Raw genomic sequence first — 10,050 nt, 5'->3', positions numbered from 1 at the left:
TTGGAAGAAATAGATAAAAGGGTCCTTAGAAGCAAAGCTTCGTCTCATGCACTTTAGGCATGTTATCACAAGGGACCAGTCCGTGGAGAAAGACATGCTTGGCATAGTAGAAGGGCAGCAAAAAAGGCAGCTCATCAATGAGATGGGTTGACAATGGGTTCAACATAGCAAGAATTGTATGGATGGTAGAAAACCAGGAGTGTTTCACTCTGCTGTACACAGGGTCTCTGTGATTCAGAACCATCTCAATGTCTCCTAACAACAACGAACACATTTAACACATAATTATAAGCACAGAGATGTTGTCATCTGCTTGCATACCTGTCTTCAATATGATTAGAAACTGTACTGCTATCTTACCATATGCTTATACCATACTATATAACCAATTTCTCATTATTTGTGCTTCTAGTTTGTTAGTTTAATATATAGTACTAGCGACCTGTATCTGTGATTATTTTGTTACGTAACATTGTCAACATTGATTCAGAAGATAATGTATGAGCATTTAAACCTTTTACATGTTGCCACGTTAGTTTCTAGAACAAGTATACCCATTTATTTGTGCCATGAAAGAACCTTAAAATGTTTACTTCACATGGCCACAAATGTACAAATGTGCTTGACACAATGGATATCCGGATGGATGGTGATGAGTTGTCCGAGCCCCCAATAAAATGATTTTTTTTAAAAAGTTCAAAATAGAAAAAAAATGCCTACTTCACTACTGCTAATAAACTGTTCACTTGATGGGTCAGAATGGTTCGATTTAAAGTAGAGTTTCTCAGATAATTAATAGCAAACATCCTTTCAATCTGCAAACCATTTGCCTGTTATGTACACAGCCTTGTCTGTTTGTTCCTACAGGCTGGCTCAAGTGATCTGCATGGATTTGGGGGGAGCTTTTTGATCCCAAATTGAAACCTGACCCGATACTCAGAGCATTTGCTTAACATGGTCAAGTAATCCCGATCTGCGAATCAGATACAACAAACAACTGAAACAGCCACACCAACCCACTGCCATCAAGCCAGTTCTGACTCAAAGCAACACATTATACATCTTTGTGAGAGCGGATGGCCTCCCCCTTCTCCTTTGAGACCAGTGGGTTAGAAGGGCCAGACTCCCCCAACCGCAATCCTACCAGCCAGCTCTGAATCCCAGCCCCACGCAGAGTCTGGCATCTCACCTGAAGTAAACATTTAGGAACTCCCGGTCTCAGTACTACACAGCAACAATGAAGCGCTGAGCCTATTATAAGTGGTAACAATTATAAAGTGAGGTTTTAGGTCTTATGCAACTGTTGCCTTGTCCCCAGCCCCTGGAATTACGTTTATAAGATCTTAACATGTAACAAGTGTTCAAATGGCCCTTTTTCACAACCATTTTTTGGTAAAGATTTCAACGAAATGGAAAATAAGGTGATACAGAACTTCTTTAACTTTCCCCCTGTAAACCAGCCTCAGCACCATAGCCTTCCTTTACTTTCTTCACTCCACCCCCCTGGGGAGCGGCTGGGAGGGCTAGGAAAAGAATGGGCATGCTCAGCACCACACCCACCTGGATCCCAGAAGGGGCCCTAACTGCTGCTTTCTTACAGAACATTCAGCTTTGACCCAGCAGGAGCGGCGGCGCTCCTGGCTCGCAGACTTGGCAGTGCGGGGCTTGCAGGGAGCAGGCTGGCACTCGGCAAGAGGGCCGAGTCCATTTCTTCACTCATTGCCACACCGGCCGGAAGCATTTCACAATGCTGAGACTGCTGGCCCTCGGACCAACAGTGAACAGCCCCTGTCTGAAAGAGATGACAAGCGGCCACTTTACAGGCGGGAGACATTAGGGGCTGCAATCCTGTCTTTCTGCTTACCTCAGCCCTACCTCTCGAGGGAGACTGCCTCTTTATCTCCAGGCACAGACGACCGGCAGCTCAAGAGCCCAGGCCTGGGACCCAGAGATAAAAGTCTGAATACTATTTTTGAGATGTTTTGTAGACAACTTGCCAGGACAGACATGTGAGTGACTCGGTAGACTCTGCCCTTCTTTCTTGGACAGGAGACAGCCACATGGCCAAGTGAGATGCTCTGCTTTCAGTTTGGGGGAAGCAGATCCAAAAAAGGCAAGTTCCTGGAGAAACGAATTACTAAGGTTTGTAATCTGAGTCAGGCCTTCCAATCCAGGCTGCATGCCAAATCACCTGCAGACATTTTAAACAATGATGGGGGCGCAGGGGCCCAAGCCAGACTTAAAGAATCAAAGACCCACTAGGGGTAGGAGAGGCCAGCAGCGCTTTATTTTTAAAAAGATCCTCAAGGGACAGATGCCCAACCAGGCCCCAGGACAGCTGCCAAGAGCTACTGTCTGGGCACATTCCAAAGGGGGAAAGACCATTAGTTAAATGGCTCGTATCCAAAACTCAAGAAACCTGGAGGCATGAGAAAGAGACTTAAAAACTCAATCCAGTCTCAATTGTTCCCATCATGCTAAAAGAAAGGCCTCCACTAGGTAACAGCAGTCACCTGAGGGGGCTTCAAAAAGCCCATGGGAAATGTTACTGAAAGATCATGAGGTTCCTACACTTTTTTCAAAGCCCCCTCTGAAACCGCCATCTCTTCGCCCCATCAGCAAGCTATGAGTCAGCCATTTGTCTCCACAGTTAAATCACTTGGCATCAACATTTCTAGCTCTGGCTCTAACAGGTGGCACAGCCCAGAGGTCAGAATGCCAGCCCAGAAGTTTCTGCTGCTGATTCATCCTGTAATCACAAGCAAGTTGCTTACCAGTCATCAAAAGTAGCTGACAAGTACCTCCAGAAGGGTCTGATTTAAGAATCAATGTGACTTTACAAGTATCAACTGACAACAAATTGAATGCAGCTGAAACTAGCTAATTCTGAATGAAAGGAAGGGAGCAGATAAACAAGGATGTGTGTGCCAGAGACTGTTTGCTAAAGGAGGTTTCACCAAGTGCTAATATGGCCAATGAGTGGTAGCAATTTACTCGGGACTCCAATCCTAAACCAGGGTTTTTTTGTCAAGGTAAGCTAATTAGACCCTCCCTCCTCACAGGGCTGTGAGGCTGAAGCAAAAGCTCCTGGTAAATACTCAGCCCTGGGACGGGCACTTAGTTGCTATGGTTTGAAAGCCTATTACTAATCCACATCATCGGTCAAGAGTGCCACTGGACTCCAGCCATTCTTGCAACTGCTCTAAGCGGTTTGGATTGAAGAGTCCAAGTCCCCTCCATTTCCAATGCCATTAAAAGGTCCAACTCCATTTACAGCTCGAGGCATCCTACAAGGCTGATTACCAATAGCTACCTGGCTTCTGGTATCGGAAGAGAGTCAGGGCAGTGCTTCCTACCAACAACCTCAAAAGAAGTGCTTCATAATACCTGACCTTCCCTTAACCTCCACGGCAACACCACCCCTGGGCCAGGGAGATGGGGCAAGAGCCTGAGCCAGGACCCACTGTTTGGCTCAGACACTGCCCTGCCTTGCTCTTGCCTCTCTTATGGTCTTTGTTCTTTCGAAATGACTTTCCCTACACCCCTAGACCACCTCTCTCCCTCTGGGTTCTCTTCATGGGATAGTTGTCACTGTTGACAGCTCTGAGATGTGCACCTTCCCCTCAATGGAAAGAAGCTGTAGGAATACGCCCAAGGACAGGAATGAATGTCTGCAGCAATGAACTCAGGTAAAGAAGCTGTGGTATGCTACTGTGGCAGGAAAGATCAAGAGAATACTAGAGCTCGGTCGACCCATTTCCTGAGTCCAAATGAAAAGCCAACTTAAGCCAGCCACAGGAACAAAGTTAATATACTTGAGTGTATTAACTGGGTAGCTAGGGAGCAAGTAATTTTTAACAGACATAACTAGAGAAAACAGATCAAAGGTTTTCATTCTGTTTGGGGATTTTGTTGTTTTCCTTCCCTCACGTGAGGTGGGAGAAAGGAAAAAGAGTACCCATATAATTCACACAAATGTTTTAAAATTCTTTGTTCTTTCTTTTTTCCTCAATTTACCCTTCCTGTTCTTCCTTCACCGTTTCCAACTCAAACTCAAATATCCCATCAGAACCAGTACATCAAGAGTTGAACCAAATTTTTAAATAGTGAAGAAATGTTTTTATGAAGATTATGTTGAACTTGAGTCTTAACCTCTTAGACCAGACACCCAGAAGTCACTGTTTTAAGGTCCTGAATGACATCCATTGTATGTAGCTGCACTGGTCTTACTTGTCATATTTTTAAAACCATATGCTTTAGCCCTCAGTTCAAACTCAAGAGTTAACAATATCCACAGTGTTTCACATCTTGTAACTTACATCTACTCTGCCCTTTCATTTATTCCTAAATGCTACGAGTAGATTACAGTTGATGAACAATGTAGTTGGCTTTAAACCCACCCTCCCTTTAGGCAACACTTATACACATACATGTACACATAGGAGCCCTGGTGGTGTATCGGTTACACAATGCACTACTCAAGGTCAGCAGTGCAAACCCACCAGCCAACCCTTGAGGAAATGATGAGGCTAGTTTCTACTTCCATAGTTAGTCTCAGAAATTCACAGGGGCAGCTCTACCCTGCCCTATAGGGTCACTATGAGTCGGCATCAACTGTGACTTTAAAAACAAAAACAAAAACATACATACCAATAGCTAAAAACGTTGCCTGGACAAGCAAATATGGTAGCTTTTTAATAACCAACACCTTAAATAAAAATTATTTACCAGAAGGTATACTAGCCTATTTCACAAAGCAACCCAAAACATCCAAGTGGGCTTCAAAAGGTTCATGGAAAAATAGGACTGAAAGATAATTTCCCCATGAACTTTTGAACTCTGTCCCCTCCCCCAGTATTTATAGTGCTAGGTCTTTTGTGTGAGTTTTTATTTCCCCCTTCCTCAAGAGCTTTCAATGAAGAGTGTTTCAAATGCATTTTAGAGTATTTAATTAATTTTTTACTAGAAGCAATGCTCCACATTTGACTATGAGTAGTGATCCTAACTCACAGTAACCCTGTAGGACACAGAACTGCCCAGTGATTTTCTGATAGTGTAACTCCTTACAGCAGTAGGGAGCCTCATCTTTCTCCTGTAGAGCAGCTGGTGATTTTGAACTGCTGACCTTGCGGTTAACAGTCACATAACCTGCCATACCATATCTACGATGCAGCTCTTGGCTTCTCCCCATCTAAAGAGGACTGAGAAGGAAAAACAGTACAAACTGAAGACACTTTCAGTAGTCAGAGTAAACCCAGAACTTAATATTTATTCTATATATAAGTCTGTTTGAAATATGACCACTGACAAGGACAGAGAGTTCTGCATGGTTCTCTTGGGTAGAATTAGTTCCACCTTAGCTAGTACATTGAAAACCAAGAACATGTGAGTAAAATCCCTGAACTACCTTCATTTTTGTGTCTGTTATTTTGTTCACGTTGTCCTACCTTTCACTTTACTGCCTCACTGAGATATTTAAGCTATCATTTCAGGTATTCACTGCCTTGATGGCAGCTAACTCGTGAATGTACATTAATGTACATTAATGTCTCAAACAGGAGCCCCAGAACAATTAGTTGAGAATTCATATGGCTGCAGAACAAGATTTTTAGCATTTTATCTGGAAAGGGTGTAGAAAAATAATGTTAGTTACCAACTACACTGGAAAATACATCACTCTAAACTATTACCAACTACACTGTTAACCAGTTACCAATGCTGGACAAGAGAGCCCAAAAGGGATCAATCTACTTAAGTAAAATCTGTGATAAATCTATGTATGCGCAAAACCCCAGAACTAATCTACACACTACTTTCTGGCCTGAGCGTCCACACTAATCCCTACATGGACCTTGAAGGGCATTCTTGACACAACTGGTCTGCACTAAAATACACAGCAATCTCTCTACCAAGGGCATACAGGTCCCACAAGTTTGCTATACCCAGCAGGTAAACTCTGAAAAAGTCAGGCCTACCAACTGTGACCTTAACATCTTTTGACAGAATCAGGACTCTGTATTGGGTGACTGAATGTTTCCTCTCTACAAACCTCCCAGCGCCACTGAAAGCACCATGTTCTGGCTATGAAATATAACCAAGATTCGTTTGAATAATAAAGATGGCCTTTGAAGTTAGAAAATACCTGATTCCAGACTCAGCCAACTGGTTACCTCACAGCCTCTCAGATTAGTCATCTTTTTCAGATTATTTGAATCATTTCAACTGGCTGGATAGGTTAGTGCCATGGATCGTAATAAAGGTAAACAAGAGAGAGAAAAGCCCCAAGTCCCTGGCATACAGTAAGTCCTCGCTATTATTAAATGGAGCCCTGGTGGTGCTGTGAGTTAAGCGTTGGGCTGCTAACATTACCATTGGCCGTTCAAACCCACCAGGCTCACCGCATGGGAAAGATGAGGCTGCCTGCTCCCGGAAAGCTTTACAATCTTGGACACCCTATATTGGGTCTAGTTTGGTTTGAGGGATCATTGTTATGATCAAACTGTAATATTCAGAGGCATGACTACAAATATGGCAAAATCTTCCCCGTTAAAGGCTGATATTACAGTCTCACATACAGGAAAGTAACAATGTACCAGGGGGGGTTCAAATAAATACATGGAATAAAGATAAGGGCATTTTCCCATAAACTTTTTGAAGCCCCCTTACAAATTTGGTTAAGGAGCCCTCGTGGTAACGTGGGTTAAACTCTATGAGCTGCTAAACACAAAAAATTAGCACACCAGCCAATTTGTGAGAAAAAGAAGCTGTCTGCTCCTATAAATGCACCTTCTCAGAAACCCTACATACAGTAGTGACTTAACCAACTCTGTGGCCTTTGCTTTTTATTGTATCTCTAAAGTCAGATACAAAGCCCTACCTCTTTCCTTTATTTTTATTTTTTCTCATTTATTTTTTTCCTCTTTTATTTTTCTAGTTCTTATCTTTCCCACTATTAAATCCACCTCTACAGGTAAAGGCACTAGGCAAACTCTGGGAGTTAGGAGGGGATGCTAAGTCGTGCTCTCGGAGGCCAGACTGAACACTTAGGGATGGGTCTAGGATGCCCGTAGGCCCCACCATCCCGTCTACCCCGGAATTCAACACTCAAGGTATAATGAGGCGGCCAGAGGGGCCAGACCTCCTGCTGGGAGGCCCAGACTACCTACAGGCCGGGCTTGCCCTTTTTGCATCTGCGTCCTCATCTGCAAAATAGGGAGACGCGCAGCGCCTACTTCAGCGAGCTGTAAAGAATGCTAGCGGCACGACTACAGAGGGGCCCCGGGGGGGAGAGAACCTGGGTCCCCCGGGGGTCTAGAGCAGGCCCTTTCCCCACCTGCAGCGCCGCGGCCCTTACCGCTCTTGGGTTTAGACTCGCCGGCCGAGCCCGCCGAGGCGGAGCGGGGCGGCTGCTGCCCTTTGCTGCTGCCCGAGGAGGCGGAGGAGCTGCCGGAGCCGCTGTTCTTGTCCATGCCGGAGACGGTGGTGGCGGCGCTGGGCGAGCTCTGCGGCATCAACCGGGGGCCTCGGGGGAGGCGGCGGTCGGAGCGGAGCGGGCGCGGCGGGGACCCAGGCTCACGGCGTTCGGGGCCGTCGGGGTTGGCGGCGGCGGCAGCGGTACTCAGCCTTCATGGCGACATTTTTCCTGGTTTCCTTCCTTGGCTTCTCAAACGGGTCAGAGAAGCGGCGGGCGGGGCCGTGGAGCACAGCTACGGCGGTGACGGCGCGGCAGGAGAAGGCCGGGGCTCGGAGGTCCGGGCGAGGCCTGGCGGGGCGGAGGCTGCGGAGGACGGGGAGGCGAGTGTGGGCAGGCGAGCCCCGCCAGCCCGCCGGACGCGCTCTCCCACCGCTGGCCAGGGGAGAAGGATGATTCTCTTGATGTCGGGACCTAGGTCTCAGACACTGCAACCGACACCCGCCTCTAGGCCGAGGCCAAGCAGCTCTGGGAATGGCGACGAGTCGCCAAATACCCGTTAAGATTAGGATTAAGTTTGGTTTTAGACTTAGGTTTAGGGCTAGGGTTTTGGTTAGGTTTAGGGATGGTGCTAAACTTCAGGTTATAGCTATGGTTATAGTTTGGGTTATGATTAGGTTTAGATTTAGGGTTAGGGTTCTGTTACATGTAGGGTTAAATTAGATTTATGGTTAGGGTTGATTTTAGACTTCGGGTTGGCGATGAACTGAGGGTTAGGGTTTGGGTTATGGTAATAATTAGGGTTAGAGTTGATGTTAGACTTAGGGTTAGTGTTAGGTGAGGGTTATGGTTATGGTTTCTTTTAGACAGTGTTATGGATAGGATTAGGGTTAAGTTTAGGGTTAGGGTGAGGGTTAGAGTAGGTGTGAGACTTAGGGTTAGGGTGAGGGCTAGTTTTAGGTTTAGGGTTAGGATTAGGGTTGGTGTTAGACCTAGGTTTAGTGTTCTGTTTACTGTTGGTATTTGACTTAGAGTTAAGGTTAAATTTAGGGTTAGGTTTATGGTTAGGCTTGGTGTCAGACTTAGTGTTGGGTTGTAGTTAGGGTTGGTGTTAGACTTAAGGGCTATGGTTATTTTTGGTGTTATCCATAGGATTAGGATTAGAATTAACTTTAGGATTAGGGTTGGGGTTGGTGTTAGACATGGTATAGTTTCATGTTTATCAGGAAATGTCTATGGTGGAAATTCAGGCATCTCAGAACAAAGTTAACTCATGTAGTTTGAAGATCCTTGAGAAAACTGAACCTTGCAGAGTTTCCTGGGGTTTCTGTAAAATGTTGATGCATGGATGTATTGCAGAAGAAGGCAACAGAGATCCTGGAGCATGTGAACCTGCAAGAGGCAACGTTCTTTGGCAAGAGTTAACGATGTGTGTATCACCTGTACTTCCACAACAACATCATGGAGCCATATGGTTCTGAGAGAAAAGAAACTGCCCCAGGCATGCTTGAACTGAGAAACTGATTCATGCTGCCTAAACTATGTTGCCCTATGGCTTAGTCAGTGCCTGGACTCAGCAGTTTTCAGAAACCCCATTATACTCATTTAAGTTTAGTTTTTCCAGGATCTTCAAACTCCATGAGATAATTTTGTTCTGACTAAACATCCACTATAGACGTTTCCTGAGACACATCACGTTATACAGGGCAATTAAGTTATATTGCACAGGAACTTGCATGAAACAGCATTTTCCTTATGCCCATGGAAATATCATAAAGCAGAGTCACGTGAACCCCCAAGAGACAACATCACCAGAAACACCTGATCATCCATGGCAAACATTTTCTTTCTTTTTTTTTTTTTTAATCGTTTTATTAGGGGCTCATACAACTCTTATCACAATCCCTACATACATCAATTGTGTAAAGCACATTTGTGCATATATTGCCCTCATCATTCTCAAAACATTTGCTCTCCACCTAAGCCCCTGGCATCCGCTCCTCATTTTTCCCCTCCCTCCCCACTCCCCCCTCCCTCACAAACCCTTGATAATTTATAAATTATTATTTTTCCATATATTGCCCTGTCTGACGTCTCCCTTCACCCACTTTTCTGTTGTCGGTCCCTAAGGGAGGAGGTCACATGTAGATCCTTGTAATCGGTTCCCCCTTTCTAATCCACCCTCCCTCTACCCTCCCAGTATCACCACTCACACCACTGGTCCTAAAGGGATCATCTGCCCTGATTCTCTGTGTTTCCAGTTCCTATCTGTACCAGTGTACATCCTCTGGTCTAGCCAGATTTGTAAGGTAGAATTGGGATCATAATAGTGAGTGGGGGGAGGAAGCATTTAGGAAAGTTGTATGTTTCATCGTTGCTACATTGCACCCTGACTGGCTCATCTCCTCCTGGAGACCCTTCTGTAAGGGGATGTCCAGTGGCCTCCAAATGGGCTTTGGGTCTCCACTCCGCACTCCCCCACCCCATTCACAATGCTATGATTTTTTGTTCTGATAATGCCTCATACCTGATCCCTTCGATACCTCGTGATCACACAGGCTGGTGTGCTTCTTCCATGTGGGCTTTGTTGCTTCTGAGCTAGATGGCCGCTTGTTTACCTTCAAGCCTTTAAGACCACA

The 10,050-nt window shown here is 45.3% G+C and overlaps 1 protein-coding gene across 1 annotated transcript in view; it reads right to left on the bottom strand.

Moving 5' to 3' along the window:
* The window catches only part of RNF10 (ring finger protein 10), a 42,462-nt gene extending 34,936 nt beyond the window's left edge, over positions 1-7,526 (bottom strand). The window contains exon 1 of the mRNA XM_045296742.1: positions 7,355-7,526. Coding sequence (XP_045152677.1) covers positions 7,355-7,511 — 157 coding nt within the window. The 5' untranslated portion in view covers positions 7,512-7,526. The remainder of the gene's footprint in view (positions 1-7,354) is intronic.
* Positions 7,527-10,050: the final 2,524 nt, after the last annotated feature.

The sequence above is a fragment of the Echinops telfairi genome, unplaced genomic scaffold, assembly GCF_000313985.2.
Source record: "Echinops telfairi isolate 266 unplaced genomic scaffold, ASM31398v2 ScPeMD7_7412;HRSCAF=8450, whole genome shotgun sequence".
Lineage (NCBI taxonomy): Eukaryota > Metazoa > Chordata > Mammalia > Afrosoricida > Tenrecidae > Echinops > Echinops telfairi.
Note: the sequence above shows the minus strand (reverse complement) of the source record. Positions and strands in the feature narration are given on the sequence as shown.